The sequence below is a fragment of the Sinocyclocheilus anshuiensis genome, unplaced genomic scaffold, assembly GCF_001515605.1.
Source record: "Sinocyclocheilus anshuiensis isolate Anshui unplaced genomic scaffold, SAMN03320099.WGS_v1.1 scaffold118, whole genome shotgun sequence".
In the NCBI taxonomy this organism is placed as follows: Eukaryota; Metazoa; Chordata; class Actinopteri; order Cypriniformes; family Cyprinidae; genus Sinocyclocheilus; species Sinocyclocheilus anshuiensis.
In genome coordinates, this window is record NW_015546020.1 from 917447 (window position 1) to 936534 (window position 19088).

General features: G+C 33.5%; 1 protein-coding gene across 1 annotated transcript in view; it reads right to left on the reverse strand.

Annotated features, from left to right (window-relative positions):
- LOC107698595 (unconventional myosin-IXb-like) overlaps positions 1-19088 on the reverse strand; it is a 50573-nt gene that overhangs the window by 22124 nt on the left and 9361 nt on the right. Inside the window, 5 exon segments of the mRNA XM_016499644.1 lie at positions 643-772; positions 873-1085; positions 1726-1788; positions 4109-4203; positions 13713-14609. Coding sequence (XP_016355130.1) covers positions 643-772; positions 873-1085; positions 1726-1788; positions 4109-4203; positions 13713-14549 — 1338 coding nt within the window. The 5' untranslated portion in view covers positions 14550-14609.

Here is a 19088-nt window from a genome sequence, read left to right on the forward strand (position 1 = left end):
GTCGTACCGCTGCATTCTGAATCATTTGTAGAGGTTTGATTGTGCTTGATGGAAGTCCAGCCAGAAGAGCATTGCAGTAGTCCAGCCTAGAGATGACAAGGGCCTGGACAAGAAGTTGTGCAGCATGCTCTGTTAGAAAGGGCCTGATCTTTCTGATGTTGTGCAATGCAAACCTGCAAGATCGAGCGGTCTTTGCAATGTGGTCTTTGAAGGTCAGCTGGTCATCAAAGGTTACACCAAGATTTCTGACCGAAGTTGATGTCGAAGTTATATATATACTTATTTTATTATTATTCAAAATAACATTTTATTTATTAATATTTTTATTTTACTTAAATTATACAAATTAAACAAATCAATAAAGAAATGTACTACTATTGAAATATTATTGTACTGTAAAATATTCATAATAATAATAATTTTATAAAATAATTATTTTACAGAACTGTAAAATTACAATGCCAATATTTCTTTGCTTTCAAATGTTAAACTATCAAGCTTTTATTCAACCATATTCTATTCCTATTACAAAATGTATTTTTAATGTATTTGAAAACTCGCACTTCAGCTCGGAAAACACCAAAATCTGCATGAACGAGTAGAAATCCCGTCCCTGACGGAAAGTTTGAGAAATGCACTCACCTTAAGCAGGTCTGAGAGTGTGGAAAGCACCTCTGGCGGCCCCACCTCCAGACCTTCCTCTCTGCCGGACGACTTCTGACTGTACGTCACGTTTCCCAGATACAAGATGGCCGACAGGACGGAAAATATCCTACGAGGATAAACAGCCGACAGTCTCAGATACTTCATTCCCTTGCTCTGAACATCAACACAACCCGTCTGAAGACATCTGTCCTGAGAGCTTGACTCACTGTCTCTTGGTGGCCGGCAGGAAGCCCACCATCTCCATTGCCTGCTGCAGTCGCTCGAAGTCGTGCCGAAGGTCGTCTGCATCTTCTATCGTAAAGTTTTCCTGCAAGCGTAAACCAAAAATGGAAAGCCGTTGCAATTTCCAAGGCTGTTTTTGACATATAAGCTATTCTAATATGTGACCCTGGACCACAAAACCAGTCATAAGGGTAAATCTTTTGAAATTGAGATTTATACATCATCTGAAAGCTGAATAAAGCTTTCCATTGATGTATGGTTTGTTAGGATAGGACAATATTTGGCCGAGATACAACTATTTGAACAGTGAGCGCAAGCTAGATTAATGTGATTATTATGGTTAGAATATGGATATTTTTCTTACAAATTGCATCGATTCGCTACAGGAGGCCTTTGTTCACCCCCCGGAGCCGTGTGAGACACTTTTTATTATGGATGGATGTGCTTTATTTAACTTCTTTTGGACTGATGCACTGCAACACCCGCTGACTGCCATTAAACAGCTTGAAAGATCAAATACAATTTTTTATATAACTGGATTCGTCTGAAAGAAGAAAGTCGTATACACCTAGGATGCCTCTGGGGTGAGTAACACACAGCCTAATTTTAATTTTTGGGTGAACTAATCCTTAGGAGGAGGAAAGAACCATGAGTTACTGAGTTTGAAAAAGCTACACGCTACTCATGATTTAAAGTAAACCACAGTCAAGCTAGCGCTTTGAAAAACTAGTTAGCTCCACTTCACATTGCTAATAAAAGGCAGATAATGACACTGAAGCTACTGAAGGAGGCGAAGCCTGGTTTCTGATGCACAGAAGAGACGTTTGAAAGTCGTACCTCTCGTTCTTCTCTCTGGACACCAGACGGGACTTTTCCAGCAGATATTTCTCAACCACGGCCCTGAAAGACAGCCACAAACACGACAAGCATCAGTCTCTGCTTCAAAGCGCACAGGTGTCAGTGGGAGGGGAATTTGGCCTGAAGAAAGAAAACCCTCAGCAGAGCCCGTCATTCACTTTCTGTACCGGCATTTAAGAGAGAACGAAACCAACCAGTTCTGGGATGGACTGCAAGTTTACAAACTTTGTAATGTTTACATACTTTGCAATGATATTTTGTAATATAAACAATATTTACTTTATTAGCCAGGGATATTTTAATGACTCACACATAAACATTTTCATGTCAATCAAGCACATTTTCAGCGTATATCATCATACTGTGGAACTGTCAATGTCATTTCTGTAATGCGCGAAATAAAAATCATTGTAATAGAGATTTTTTCATCAAAATGTATTTATAAATGTATTTCTTACATTTATTTATACATTACATTATTTATTTTTATTTATATACATTATTATTTTTTATGTATTCATTAAATGTATTTATTCAGATATTAGATTTATTTAGATTTTAAACGCATTTATATATCATGGTATAATTTAAGCTGATTTAAAATCATTTTAAATATTCATTGTAATACAGTTTTTTTCTCAAAAAAATATTTATATATTGCATTTATTACTATTATTTATTTATACATCCTTTTAGCATTTATGCTGATTAAAATGAACCTAAAATATACACTGTAATACTTTAATAAATATTTATTTATATATTACACGTGTTAATTAATTAATTTTATAATTTATTTATTGAAATGTATTTATATAAAACAAATGTAATAATCTTAACATTTATTAAATTATTTTTTGATTTATTTATTTAGATATTAAACGCATTTAGATTATTATTAATAATAATAATAATAGATTATTAGAAGTCATTTATTTACATGTATTTAAATATTAAATGCATGCTTTTAGTTATTAACCTTTACATTTATTTACATATTACATAATTTTTTTTAAATGTATTTATTCATAACGTGCATTTATTCATATATTAGCTTTATTTAGATTTTAAACCTATTTATAAATCATGGAAGTTTTTATGCTGATTTAAATGAACTTAAAATATTCATTGTAATATAAATTATTTTGTTTCATTTATTTAAACATTAAACATGTTTATTCATCTTTACATTTGTTTACTAAATTATTTATTTAATTTATGTATTTAGATATTAAATGTATTTATATATATTTATTTATTATTTGTTATTAGTTATTTATTTGAAGCAAAAAGCTAGAAGTCCGTGTCCTAGAGTCTAGTGTTGACTTGATGAGCGTCGTTCAGTGAACAGTCTCCGATTTCTGTTTTTTAGATTTATTAAATGTATTTATTAAATTGAGTTTAGACATTACATTTATTTACATATTAAACACGTAGTTATACATTCAATTTATTTATATATAACATTATTGTCATTTAAGTCATGCAAAAACATTATTTATATTATATTTAAATTATATTTTATATTATATTTAAAATTACATTTTTTATATATTAAGTATATCTATTAATCTTTAGATTTATTTATTATTTACATTATTAAAATTACTTTTATTTATTCTATATATGTATTAAATGCATTTATTTAGATATTACATTTCTTGAGTTATTAAATGTTTTTACACATCATGGTACTAATTTATGAAATATTCTTTGAATTCCATTAATCTTTACACTTATTTATTAAATGTATTTATTATTAATCTTTACACTTATTTATTAAATGTATTTATTATTAATCTTTACACTTATTTATTAAATGTATTTATTATTAATCTTTACACTTATAATACTATAAATACATTTAATCTTTTTTTTTTTTTTTTTTACATTTAATAAATAAGTTATTTATTTATCATATGTATTTAGTTATAAAAATGACCTATTTACTTATAAACATCCAATTTATTCCTTTATCGAGTTATTATTCAATCATTCAAGATGTATTACTTCATTATCTGGAGATGTTTCAATTTTTTTTTTTTACTGCGCAACCTTTTCGTTCAGTTTTATTTTTCAAGTTGCCAAACTGGCCTGGGAAACATTTCGCTGAAACCTCAAGTAAACATTAAACCGCTCGAGTGAATGGAAAGAAGCCAAAGAGGGCGACTACAAACAGATAAAGCAAACAAGAGCGCTGGCGGTTCAGATGAAATGTGAAATTTGCCTCGAGCAAACAATAAACCACAGAAAAGGATCTGTGATAAGAGAGGAAGTGTGTCAGCTCTCTCGTTCCTTCATTCTGTGTAAAGCGCGGAGGAAGACAGCAGCTGATCGAAGCGCTTCCTCGCCCCACACTCACCCGCGCACCACTCCACTCGGCAGGTAATTGACCTGGATGAACTTCCCGAATCGACTGGAGTTGTTGTTGTGGGCCGTCTTTGCGTTGCCAAATGCCTGCAAGAGAAAGAAAAACCAAACAGGATGCATGACTTTAACAAACCAAACACAACTTGTCTTTTTACAAAGCAAGATATGCATTGTTTTTCACATGTGCAAACAAAATATTCAAACTAATCTTTACATTTTGTAAAAAGAAAAACCTTAAATGTGTCCCTGGAGCACAAAAGCAGTCTTAAGTCGCTGGGGTATATTTGTAGCAATAGCCAACAATACATTGTATGGGTCAAAATGATTGATTTTTCTTTTATGCCAAAAATCATTAGGATATTAAGTAAAGATCATGTTCCATGAAGATATTTTGTACATCTCCTACTGTAAATATATCAAAACTTAATTTTTGATTAGTAATATGCATTGCTAAGAACTTCATTTGGACAACTTTAAAGATGATTTTCTCAATATTTAGATTTTTTTGCACCCTCAGATTCCAGATTTTCAAATAGTTGTATCTCAGCCAAATATTGTCCTATCCTAACAAACCATACATCAATGGAAAGCTTATTTATTCAGCTTTTTTTCATGATGGCGTTTCGAGAAATTGACCCTTATGACTGGTTTTGTGCTCCAGGGTCACAAATGCATTTATTTGTTTAAATGTGTGTTTATTTGTGTATTTAATCCAAAAAATAAAAAAATTTGATTATTAATTACTAAAACATTATTGACTACCAGGTTGCATAATAATAATAATAATTATTATTATTATTATTTATTGTTATTGTATTATTATTATTATTTGAATAATTTCCTAATTTATCCTCATCAATTATTAATAATATTATTGTAATTAACATTTTGCATAATAATAATTATCATGATTGTAATCATCTTCATAATCATAATTGTATTGCCATCAATTATTAATAATAATAATAGAAAAAAATATATAATAGCTCGCTACACAATATTATAGAAACAAAAATATAATCAAAAATGTTAAATGTAACTATTATTATTAATTAATCATCATTATTATTCTGTAAATAATAATTAACAAAAGCGAGACAATAATAAAGTAATTTAACTGCAAACCTGATAAATGTATATTTTATGATTCTTTCTGTAAATATCTATATAAATATATCTTTATTACTAATTATTGATCAAAAAATAGAACAGAATACAAATAGAATAAAATGACAGTAATAGATAACAAAAATGATAAACTATGTAATTCAAAACATTTCTTAAAACATGTCTTATTGTTTTAATAATAATAATAATAACTCTTAATTTTATGTAATTGATCAAATGAAACGAATGATAATAATTAAACAACAATAAACTAATTAAAAATGCAATAATTATATTACTAATTATTAAAACATTAATTTTTTATTATTATTATTATTTTAATTGTATTTTTAATTAATGGATCAATTTTTAAAATAAATACAAAAGCAGTTTCAGATGCAAATAACTGCAGACAATCTTCATCTGAGTGCAAAGCTCTTTATTTGAGTGAATCTGCCTGAACGTGTGGGACGCTGGGCTTGTGAAGAGCGCTTTGATGTTATCACAATATCGCCTCCTCCATCGGTTCACACCTCCAGTGTCGGGCTGCCCATCTGTGCAAAAAACGGAGACAACGAGGCCCTGTGATTAACGGGCCGCTGGCGTGGAAAGCGTCCCTCAATGCGCCGCAGTGTTTGCCGAACTCGGCCAACAAAAGTGGCTCTGCGCATGTTAAAGAGGGCGGCTTTGTGCCAGACAGCAGGGGAATAACGTCCCGCTCCAGACGGACCGGGGGAGGGGCACTAACCTAATTAAGATTCTCCGCGCTCGACCTTTGACCCGTTTCCAAAACACACCGCTAAATATTGGGGAAAGCTGGAGCAGATACTGTAAACAATCAGAACCAATCAGTGCTTAAAGCGACAGTACACCCAAAAAAATGAGGATTCGGTCACTACTGACTTCATGACGTTACAGACCATGTTGGTTTTTGTAAAAATATAAATAAAAATAAACAAGTAAACCAATAAAAAAAAATTGTCTATAGAAGAAATAGAACATTTCTGGAACCAAAATAAATTATGAAATAAGTAAATAAAAAGAACTTCATAAAAATAAATAACAAAATAAAAATAACAAAAAATTACTTGTTTTTAATAAGTATTAATAATAAATATAAGTAAAAATATAAATGATAGACTATTTCATTTAAAAAAAAAATAATATTTTAATATTAAAACATTATTATGATTATTATCATTAGTATTCTGTAACTACATGATGGACTACATTAGTAGTCAATACAAAGATGAAAAAAGAGGATGATTAAAAAGATTAAGATTAAAGAATTAAATAAAAATAACGATTCAATAAACAAAATAAATCAATCAATACATGGAGTAGATGATAAATCAGTAAATAAAAATAAATAAAATAAAATAAATAAATAATAAGTAATTAATCAATAAAAATAAATAAATAAGTACACAAAAATAATGAAAAATAAATGTTAATAAAAATAAGTATGATAAATCAGTAAATATAAATAAATAAAGATCAAGCAATAAAAAATAACGAATAAATAAAACAACTAAATAAATAAAAATAAACAAGTAAATGATAAATCAGTAAATAAAAAGAAAAATGTACAAAGTCAATAAATATAAATAAATAAAAATCAATACGTAAAAGAAATAAACAAATAATAACTACGTAAATAAATTAAATTAAGTACATAAAGTAAATAGAATGAACAATAAAATAAACAAATAAAGACTAGTAAATCAAATGAAGTAAATAAAAATAAAAAGAACAAATTAAATAAAGTAAGTAAAAATATCTATAGCAGAAACAACATTTTATTAACAACAAATGAGAATTTAAATATTTGGGTGCAATATTTCTTTCCCAAAGCAAACTAAATGAGGCATTTCACCAAAATGTCCTTTTTTTCCCCTCATCTTGACTTTAAAATAGATTGGGACTGAACTCGTGGAAACGTTCAGTAAAACTCATGAGATCCACAGAAAAAACACAGAAGTGAAAGATCTCTCTCCGAGTCTGACTCTGAAGTCCGTCAGGAACGGAGCAGACCAGCTGTTTTGGTTTGACAATCACTAGATAAACAACTCGTGCACTCAGAACTCAAAACCACAGTTCAGATTCAGACCTGTCCTCCCAAGCTCCTGCTGATTAGTGCGGGACTCGAGGCCACCCAGAGGCTATTTCTCTGTCAGAGTGTCGCAACAGGGAATAATACGGGGCAGGGGAGAAGACCGAAATCTGCAGACCTGTCTGGACTAGTTCTCATTCTTCGCTGTTATTTGGGAGTCAGCTTTCCACAGATTTCCACGACGAAGCCACGAGGCTCTGCTTCCGCATCGAAACTCGAACTTCGACAACAATAAATCCCATTTAGCTGAACTGGCTGCTCGCTATTTAGCAAGCGAGCGGCATCAAAACACATGACGCTTCGAGTCGCTCGGAAAACTCCAACACTAAAACAACAGCAGCAGCATGTGAAACTACATATTGCTATTAAATACTGATATATAAATATTAGTATTAATATACTAATTTAATTAATTTATAATTAAACCATTTTAAATTAGAAAAAATCATTATAAAATTATTATATTATTATAGCTTATAGCTGTATACACTAATTATATATACACTAAAAACATTTATGCATATTTAATTAAATATTGATATCAATGACAAAATCTATTAACTTTTTTTATTTTTACAAATTATGTATATTACAAAATATATTAAAATTTAAATGCCAATAAATATTAATATTACTATAATAATTTCTAATGGATTCATTTATAATTTAAAAGATATAATTCTATTAACTATTTAAAAAATAATCATTCGATTATTATAAAATCATATAAAATATTTAGTGCTGTCAAACGATTAATCGCGATTAATCGCATCCAAAATAAAAGTTTTTGTTTACATAGTTTACATAGCACATCGTTAAAACAACAATTACGATATTATCGCAGACGATATATATCGCACACCCCTAGTGTGATGTGTATATTTATTATGTGTATATAAATACACACACATACGGTATATATTTAAAAAATATTTACATGTATTTACATGTATATATTTATATTATATAGAAATATATTTAATATAGAAATATAAAAATGTTCTTAAATATGTACATGCATGTGTGTGTATTTATATACACATAATAAATATATACAGTACACACACATATATTACATAAACAAAAACATTTATTTTGGATGTGATTAATCGCGATTAATAATTTGACAGCACTAAAAATATTACATCATACTATATACACACACACTAATACATAATAAAAATATTTATATTTAGTGTATATATATATATATATACAAAAATTATAAAATTATTTGAAATTATTTTACACATTTTTATTACATATAAACACAAAGTATGTTTATATGAAGACTTAAATGCAAAACAAATAAGTAAATATAATACATTTATTTATAAAGAAATAATTAATGCATATAAATTATATATTTATGTATATTTCAATATTATTTATATTAGATGTATACACATGAAAATGTTAATTTAGATTCAATAAATACTTAAATTCTTTATAATATTTTAGTATAACAATATTTTATTGTATATCCTGTATATAAATACAAATGTACATATTTTTACATAAATTATACAATTAAATTACTATAAATTATTTATATTACATATATACACATGCATGTGTGTGTGTGTTTAAATACTGTTTAAATACTACTACTAATAAGAAAATACATTATTTAAAATTGTACCATATATTGCTTAAATATTATATTACAATATTGCACATAATAAACAATTGATTTAGATATATTATAAACATAATATATTTTTACAAAATAAACAGATACATAACATACTAACATATATTCTAATGTACAAATGTACTAATGTACACATAGTATTTAGATCACAAAACAACTGTGTATAGCTATAAACAGCCACATTAAACACGCAGCATAAGGCCGCTCCTTTATATACACACACACACACACTTTAGATGTTCAGTTTCAAAATATTGATTCATTTCAGCAAATAGGTTTGTAAAGAAGGATAAATTGACTAAATCAGTTCAAAACACCAATTTAACTGAACAAATACGATTTTTTGGATGGTTTACCTAAATCAAGCAGTTGATTCATATGAGCAAATTGCATCATTCGAACAATTCCATTGAATAACAGTTCAAAACACTGATTCATATAAGCAAATTGCTAAGTTCAGGCAATTTAATTAATCATATGATTCCATTTACTGATTAATTTGAGCAAATAGGTTTCCTTACAAGCCAGATCATATTATATATGTCACATTATACAATTACAGTATTGCACACTGGTGTATTTAACGCAGTGCATGAAAGCCTCTCGTGGCTTATATGTGCATTGTTTGAAAATGGCTACAAGAAGAAACTGTTTCTGGTTACGGTTACATAGAGAGGGAGAGAGCAATTCCTGACACAACAAAATCCACTCAATAAAACAGAAAAAAAACATGTTTCCAATCCCTGAGTTATTGTGCAATTTCACGCAATTTCTTTGTCCGAGGGGACGGGCTACTACGGCAATTCCCATTCGAGCGGAATAACTTGCAAATAGAGGAGTAATGAATTCCGTGTGGCAGAGACGTGGAGCGAGAGTGGGAGGGAGGAGGACACACACACACACACACACACACACACACACAGTTCACCCATCGGTTTGACAGCCACTGAAATCTGAGCCATCCATACAATGCATCTCGAATCAACAAAGGCCCTTTTCTCAAAGCCATTTCATTAAAAAGGCCAGTAGAATCCTATTACTCAAAAATAACACTATGGGACGCTCACATGACTGTTAAATATAGCTGCTTCTCCTTTTATTCATGGCCTCGGAGCCATCGAGCACAAACATCGGGCCATCTCAAGTGAGCTGAGTGACTTCATTTTCCGAGTCTTCAGCGTGAACACAAAAGGAAGACTTGGGGTGGTTTTGTTCGGCGTTACGATATCGGGTTAGCTGGTGACAGCGTGTACTAGCGCTAATTGAGATCGCCGGCACAATAGCATGTCAACAAATGACCTTCAAGCAGAACGAGGCACCATTTCATTAGCTCACAACAACAATCAAGCTACATTATCTGGAAAAAAATTCCTAACTACAAGTACTATGACAAAAATAGCAATGGCTGCCCTAGCATTAGCGCTAACTGCTTTTAGGGAATGAAAAGTGCAGCAGTTCAGAAATCACTCTAATAAACTCAAATAAGATCTGAACTCTCCAAGTTAGACATTTGGTGTTTGGCTACAGTTTAAAGGCCTGTGAATGCATTCAGGTCTTTAAATAAACAGACAGTATCTATCCAGGTTGCTGGAAACTGGAGACGATCGAGATTATTAGGTCTCCACAGCGCCTGTAATGGCAGAATGGACTCTTGGGTCATTTTATTGTACACTTTTCCACGTGTGTCATTACAGTCGTCCCACCAAAAATAGCTCAGACCGTCTCAGGAGCCAAAGTCCACCACACAAGACTAACACAAAGCCGGGAGATAAACAATGGCCACGAAATAGCCATTAGAGCTTCCTGAGGAACAGTACGCCGACGCTCAACACCCAGTGAGCAGACCGGCCAATGGGGAACGAAGCCTCTACAGCTACCACTTCCTGTTGAAAAAAAAACAGCTTCCTGTTGAAGTGATCAGCCAGAGGGAAGTTCCTGTCTGCGGGCAGCAGAAGTATTACTTCAGAGGACTCACATGTACTGTATGTATAAATATGAGCACTGTGTGTGATCGAAAGCCAAATTGTTGCACAGAAACATCTGAAAACAGAAAGCAAAGGTGTTTGCAGAGCCATTGTGGAAAAAAGCAAGAGCTCAATGGCATTTCCAGAGTCTCCAAACTCTCCTGTTATCTGATACTCAATGCCGTAATCCATAAAAGCCATTTGGTTCTGGACGAAAACCACATTTTTGGCTTGCTGGATTCCCAACTGTTCTCCTGTAGGGCACTTTCAAGAAGAGCATACCACATTATTAGGTCAAATAGCACAGTTTACTCGTCGTAGATGTTTTTCTGCATGCAATGAAGGTGAAATATGCATTCAAACAAAGCAATACCGTTGTATTACGAAAGAGAGTAGTTCGGTGAAAAGGTGCCCGAAACCGGTCTGACGTGTTGGTCAACGACAACAGGTGCCAAACATCTCTGTTTACATCATGCAAGTTGAAACGGAGACAATAACGTGCAGCTTTAAAAAGAAAGGACTGTAAAATTACAGTTTACATTGAGTCACAGTCCATGAATTTGCTTTAATACAGTTCAAAGCAAAACCTAGACAAAACTAGTTGCTACTGGGTGAGGTGCCTCGGTAGGTGACAATTAAAACAGGGATAGTTAATTAATTGAGCAATTAATGACAGAATTTTCATTTTTGGGTGAACTATCCCTTAAACTATTCCACAGTTGTAACTTCGGTAGAAGAAAGTGATGGTGGTAACTTTTGGTTCAAAAGTTTGGAAACGAGACATGAGTCAAGCAGTCAAAATAACAACAAAACAAAAAAATCACTATTCTGAAAGTTGGACGAGGAGGAACTTTGCATTGACTCACATATGGAAACATTTCTCTCTAATACAATGCAGAGAATAATAAAAGGAATATTGGGTCCTTTCTTAAACATCAGTACCAATTGAAAGTCTTGGAAGATGGATGAGACAAATTAACTTCATGAGACCATAAAAGGAAGAGAAGCCTCAGGGAGCTCTGACTCCTATCATTGAAAACGTCTGGATGGAGCCTCATTCTGGTCTCAATGTTCAACTGACCAGTTTCACAGAATGCTTCTCACCACAAGTGCAGAGACATGGGGAATATTTTGTAACAAAGCCTAAAGACGCGTCTGCCAAGAAACAATGACTGTGCTGACTGCGGAGAAATGACTTCCAGTTTTCAGAAACCACAAACACTGGGGTAAACGTCAACACAAAACCTGCCATCTTTCATCTCTTTTAGGACACATACTCTGATAAAGGGGGCTGAGATAAGAAATGACACCAATGGTTTTCTAATGACATCATGTGTAGAGGAAACTTCTGCAGTACTAAGAAGTGATGTGAATCTCAGAAGCAGAGTGGGTTGGTTTTGTCTGACTGAGAACTTCAAAGATAGCACTTGAATGCAACCGTGAAATTTTGAGAAGAAGGACTTTAACAAGACTCTTTAGATGATAACCCTTGAGTTGTGAAAATCTCGCAACATCCACTCTAACCATTCCCCAAATGCACTCGGATCTCGAAGGTTAGTTTTTCCCAGCACAAGAGTTACCACTACCATAAACCCCCGTGAGATCAGAGTTGGGGAAAGGTTACTACTGATATTTTGCAAAATAACAGAATGTGCCTGAACAGGTTTATAGGACCGAGCTATAATTTTAAAGCAAGAGACATAAAACAACAAGAACTGCATGAGACACGGCCCCCTGAGGAAAGCCTCCAGATGTAGGTTAGCCGGTACTGCAGCATGAGCTATGCAAGTACAGCAAGTTGTGACCCCACATTTCAAGCACAGGCTTGTGGGAAAACGCTCTGTAAATAACTGATCCAAAGAGCCACAGTTTACAGTGAAGACTGAGAGATCTATGAATAAGCTGTCATTATGGTTGTTACAAGCATTGTTTAAAGTAGAGTGATTTCCAGACCCTACAATTCCAACCAAAGAGCTACTTTGTAGAAGAAAGCCTCCAAAGATTTGAAGAAACTAATGCATAATGCTCAAATAAAGATACCACACAAACACCCAAGACTGACAATCAAATGTAGGGTTCTTACATAATATTAAAATTTTTTGGGGTTGACCAGTTCTAAGGTTGACAACTGCAAACCCATCAACGGACTTCCTTTATCTTAACCATCTCAGTAACTACACAAAAACATGTGAAAGGTTTCAAAACTCTAATGAGAAATAGTTATCAACTATCCCATGTCCCAGTAAGTCCTCCAACAAATCTACTGATCCTGAATTCAATTATTCTAGGCCTGCCTTGTGAATGTTCAAAGCAGAGTGCTTTTCCAGATCCTACAATTACAAAAAATGCGTCTCCAATGGGTCAAAGTCATAACACAAATCTAATGCACAATGCTCAAAAAATATAAAATACTGCACAGACACCCAACACTAACAAAAAAGTTCTTACATACCATTACAATTTTTTGGGGATTGACAAGGTCTACAGTTGACAACTGCGAACTGCAAATCCATCAGCTAACTTCTTTTACCTTTACCTTTTCAATACACTAAAACAGCATCTCAAAGGTTTCAAAATTCTAGAGACTCAAGCTCAGAATCTATCCAAGAGCAAGTCGGTACTTTCAGAAAAAAAAAAAACTAAAATTATCCCATGTCAAAGTAAGTCCCAGAACGAATCTACTATTCCAGAACTCCTTCGCGAATGACACCAATCATTTAACCAAACCAAGTTTGCATCAAGGTGGTGATGATCTTACCTCCAGCACTGGTCCAGCACCCAAAATGGTTCGTTCCACTCCGCTTGCGTAACCCTTCTGGCTGAGAGCCGTCAAGCAGTGAATGAGGAAGTTAGTGCTTTGCGTTTTGCCCGATCCGCTCTCTCCTGAGATAACAATACACTGGTTGACGTGCTTGCGCAACATGGCGTAGTAGGCTACATCGGCAATGGCGAAAATATGGGGTTCCAGCTTGCCCAACTGGTGGTTCTCGTACATTTTGACGTATTTGGGGTTGTAAATGGGTAAGAACTTAAAGGGATTGATGGCAATGAGGATACTGCCAGCGTATGTATAAATTTTCTTCTTCTGAAAACGAATGCGGAGGTTATCCAAGATGCTGTCCTCACTTAGGACAGGAAGGTTACAGAGGTCCTCAATGTCCTCCTGCTGGGGTGGAAGGAAACCCCGAGCAACTAGTCGCTTGGACTCCTGCTCGTTCCCCTCGGCGGGCAGGTGCACGTAGCGGATGGAGCCATCGCGGTTGCGCTCCTGCAGGAGGAAGTAAAATCCCTCTTTCTGAGAATGTTGCTCCTGGGCTTTTCTCGGCCAGAGAAGGACCCTGTGCACGGGAAGATCGGTCGATTCCAGCACCCACTCCTCCCCACCGCACTCCTTCACCTCGGCCAGGACGTATAGCTTTCTGGTGTCCAGTCCAAGGGTCGCTGCCGCATCCTGTATGACGCTAGCTGCGGTGGCCTCCTTGGTGACTCTGAGTGTACAGCACGACACCGTCTCCAGAGAGAGTCGGGGGTAGATCTGAAGCTCGTAGGCCTTTCCATCTTGGCTAGTCGTCCCATCGCCATCTTTGACACTCATTCTGACTCAGGACGAGCCCCTTCAGCATTACGTACTGCCTTCACAACCACCATCTAGCACCTGGAAAAAGAGGACGCAAAGAATTAGGCCTGCAACTAACATGAGTGATTAATCGATCATTTCTTTGATTAATCACTATTTTGCAAAATACTCACTTTAATTTAAAACATACAAATAGGAATACTGCAGTAAAATAAGGTACAGACTACCAAAGAATTAGGCCTGCAACTAACATGAGTGATTAATCAATTATTTATCCGATTAATCGTTATTTTGTTTAATTTAAAACAAATAGGAATATTACAGTAAAATAAGGTACATACTTGTACAAAAACACTTCTGAACCACATTAAACACTAGCCTGCACACATGAAACAACACATTTCTGGCCTTTTTTAAAGCATTTAATACAAATCACTCCATTTCTTTGGATAACTCATCATTGCGGATCGATCACCTGGTGGCCATTTTATGAATGCATTTTTGTTCCAAGCCCAGATTTTCAGTGCTGCAAAGTGACATTTACTGAGAAAGGTAGTCCTTGAGAGCACATAGAGCCAACCAGCCAATAATGACATATGTCAACAACAATTTCCATTGATTTTATTGATTAGATATTGCAGTCCCAGATTTCATACTGGCCTGCTTTGTTTCTTACTATTAACCTTTCACTTTTTGTTCTGGAACAAGTCCCAGCCAGTCTCATTCATCTTAATTAGATCGATCATCTGTAAACAAGAACTTCGGAATTTAATTAAAAAACTGAGATAAGGTGCCATTACCGGTGCTCTTTGGACGAACATATCGCCCCTATCCCTTATTTCTCAGGCCTGCAGCTCTCCATCTGACCTTATTACTCATGGCGTCTGACACAGACTAAACAGCTCCTTTATTTAATCTGCCTAAAGCGTGTCCCTGCAATACACTCTGATCACGAGTGGAAATTGCATCTGTGTAGCTACGTCTAACAGGAAACCATGGTTACAGTTAGAGTTAGTGTGTTGCTGTGAATCTGTTGTGAATAGACAGCACATCTCTATAAATATACAGTACAAAGCCACAGCTGCTACATCATAGGTGTCAATATCGGCATGGCAACTGCATCCCTGCATAGCAAAATAAAGAGTTAGAAAGCACTATAGTCACATGGTTTATGGTCATTCCATGGAGAAAATTTGCATAAATGTTTTTATTGTAAAACAAGACAAAAAAAAGAATATCTTTAAAAGAAGACACATTTTCGCAAGCAAAAATTGCATTATTAATATTAAGACTTTTTAGGGAATATATACTAAAATAATAAAAATATTCTTTATATAATTAAAATATTCTTGCTTCAAGCATAAATCAAGCAAAATTTACTAAGGAATTTGCTCATATCAGAAAAAAAATCTTAATATTTAACACAACTTTGCTTTAAATTATTCTATCTTTAAGTATATAAAACAATATATTTTAACATAAAAACAAGAAAAACACTCATTAAGAAAACAATGCTTTGTAGTTAGCAAGGAAAGAGGAAATAACTCAACTCTGCAAGCAGCAAAGTTGCTCAACATACAAACAGAGTGAATCTCATTTTGCACACGGCACTTATAATACCGGCCTTCGGTTGATTTCTTAATGCTTTTGATGTGTAAATCATAACCTGTAGGAAAAATGACAATCGAATATTCCAAACTATCCCTTTAATGACGTTTTCTATCATTAAAATAATTCCATCACAAAAAAATTATCTATTAAAGTCAACATCAAAATGCACTTTCTTAATGCACACTCCAAATTAAAATTCAATTGTTTTGGTCATTTTAATAAAATGTAATACACTTTCACGTTCCAGTCAATTTCCTATGGAAATGCAAATCAAATTCCCATGGAAATGAAGTCCTGTCCTGCATTCACTCAGAAATAAGTCACATTTCAGAAGTACGATGCTTTGTGAATGCCACTTTGAAAGGAGCCCTAACAGGCCACATGCTCCCAAGGGTTTCTTGAAGAACCTAAATCTGACCTACCAATCTAAGCTTATCCAACGCTGTTTATTTCATTTATAGATTACCGAATTTTTTTTTTGGCAGAGTTATTACTATGTGGCGGAACAAACGATGCAGAACACTGTACGCTTGTTCGAACTGTAAATTTGAGGATGCAAGTTATTTCCTGGGAAGGCGAGAGCCAAGTGTCTTAAACAGCTGTCAGCTTATATTGAGCGAAATTAAGTTACTCTGGAAAGTCCTCGTGAATGAATGGACTATTTTCTGATGGTTTGACATAATGGGACATCGATTGAGACTAACATTTTTATCCAAGATCAAAACCAAACCATGCAGGGGTCAACAAAATATCCCAAAGTACGGCTTCTTTTGTAAATTAAAAATAAATTAAATGAAATAAACATTCAAAAATACATTTTATAAAATAGCAGTAAAAATAAACATAAAAGTAAAAATATCAGTAAAAATAAAGCAAATAAAATAATACTAGCTGAATTTGCTGGTAAACAATGTAAACCAAAATGTCTGTAAAATGAGCAGTGGATGCGTTTAAACTTTTCCAGCCTGGTTTCTCAGATGGGTGAAAGTAGGCCATCCTCCTAACTTGGCGTTTGACCATAACCAGAATCAATAAAACTCCAAGGCATGCATAAACTCAGCGACCACAAAAACAGCTTCATCATTACGGCTCATTTTGAGCTGGCCTGAAAAAGACCAGCCAGGTTAACTCTTCTGGGGGAGAAAAAACATGAAGCGCCACCTGGGGGAAAGAATAGAGCTCGATTTATCTCTGACAGACACCTCATGTTTCAGAGTAAGTCGAACATTCCTGGGATAGAAGTAAGGGAGTGTGTCAGCCTGGCAAATTTCAGATTTAGTTTGAAGAATTAGAACAAACATGCATCTAAAAAACAACTCTGCTTTGCTAATCTACTACCTACATAGGGAGCATTCGAAATGAAATGGAACCTTTTTGGAACATTCTATATAGGCAACAACACTGTGACTCTTCAACTGATTCCAACAGAGCCTAACATTAACATGTTGCTAAGCTAATGCCACACCACAACACAATTAAAAAAATCAAATATATACAGCACATATACAGCGAATAATTTTTATGGATGTATTTCTGTATTGAAGGTAAAAAAAAGCCTTTTATGCAATTTTCCACACTTAAAAAAAAAAACCTCTTCGTAATAAGCATATATTGTTCTTGTTTTTCAGTTAAAATATCTAAGAATCCATAAAACAAAAACATTTAGTTGAGAAGCAACACTGCATTAGATATTACGAATTGTTTTCAGAGAAAGCATCTTTATTAATGCAAATGTATTTTGTATGGAAGTTTATTACCGCCACAGAACAAAAAAAATAAAAAAAAGGTAATTGCGACTTTTAATCTCGCAATTCTTAGAAGAAACGTCCAAATTGTGAGATTTGGTCTTACAAGAACAAAAAAAAAAAAAAAGACAAGCTTGCTTTAGCCACAAAATAAAAAAATAAAGGTCAATGCAACAATTCTGACTTTTGCGCTCCCATTTATGTTTATATCTCACAATTCTGTTTTCTCTTTTAAGAAATTACGAGTTCTTATGCTTTATGCAATTCTTATATCTCGAGTTTATATCTCGCAGAAAAATTTTTCAAAAAATTACTTTATATCTTACAATTTTGAGGAAATAAAGTCAAAACTGAGAGAAAAAAGTAAAAAATTGTGATATAAAAAGTCTCTTTTTTTTTTACTTTGTGGTGGAAATAAGCTTCCATAATTTTGTTTTAGTAATTGTCAGATTTCTTCACTTATAAACAAGTTAAAAATAAGTGGAAAAAAAATCTGTTGAACACAAAATGCACATATGCAACATACAAACTATGAAAAACTAGTCTTAATTTCTAATGAAGTGTTGCTTCTAAAGTAAATGTTCCTCATTTCATATATTTAGGTATTTTAACTAGAAAAGTAAAAAAAAGAGAAAGTTTTTTCAAAAGTAATTAAAGGGGTCATATGATGCTGCTAAAAAGAACATTATTTTGTGTATTTGGTGTAATGCAATGTGTTTATGCGGTTTAAGGTAAAAGAAAAAAACACATTATTTTCCACATACTGTACATTATTGTTTCTCCTCTATGCCCCGCCTTTCTGAAACGCGTCGATTTTTGTGCTATGATTGGCCAGCTATCCAGTGCGTTGTGATTGGCCGAATACCTCAAGTGTGTGACGGAAATGTTATGCCCCTCACCATAATGTTGATGCCGTCTCCCAGCACGATGAGACAAAACCAATAAAACCCATTACAAACGAGGCATTTGTTGCATCCAATGGGGACATAATTGCGGATTATAATGACTTATACCGTCTTTTTACGTGTTGCATTGCATCGCGCCGCGTAAACATAAAACCATGTCTGCATTTGTGATCGGAGAAATGTCAAACAACAAGTGCTACTCTACACTGCTCAAAACTCGCGTTTGAATCATATAACATTTCAGAACTCTTTAAATATAAAAGACGTACTTACAGTCTTTGATTCAGAACAGCCAA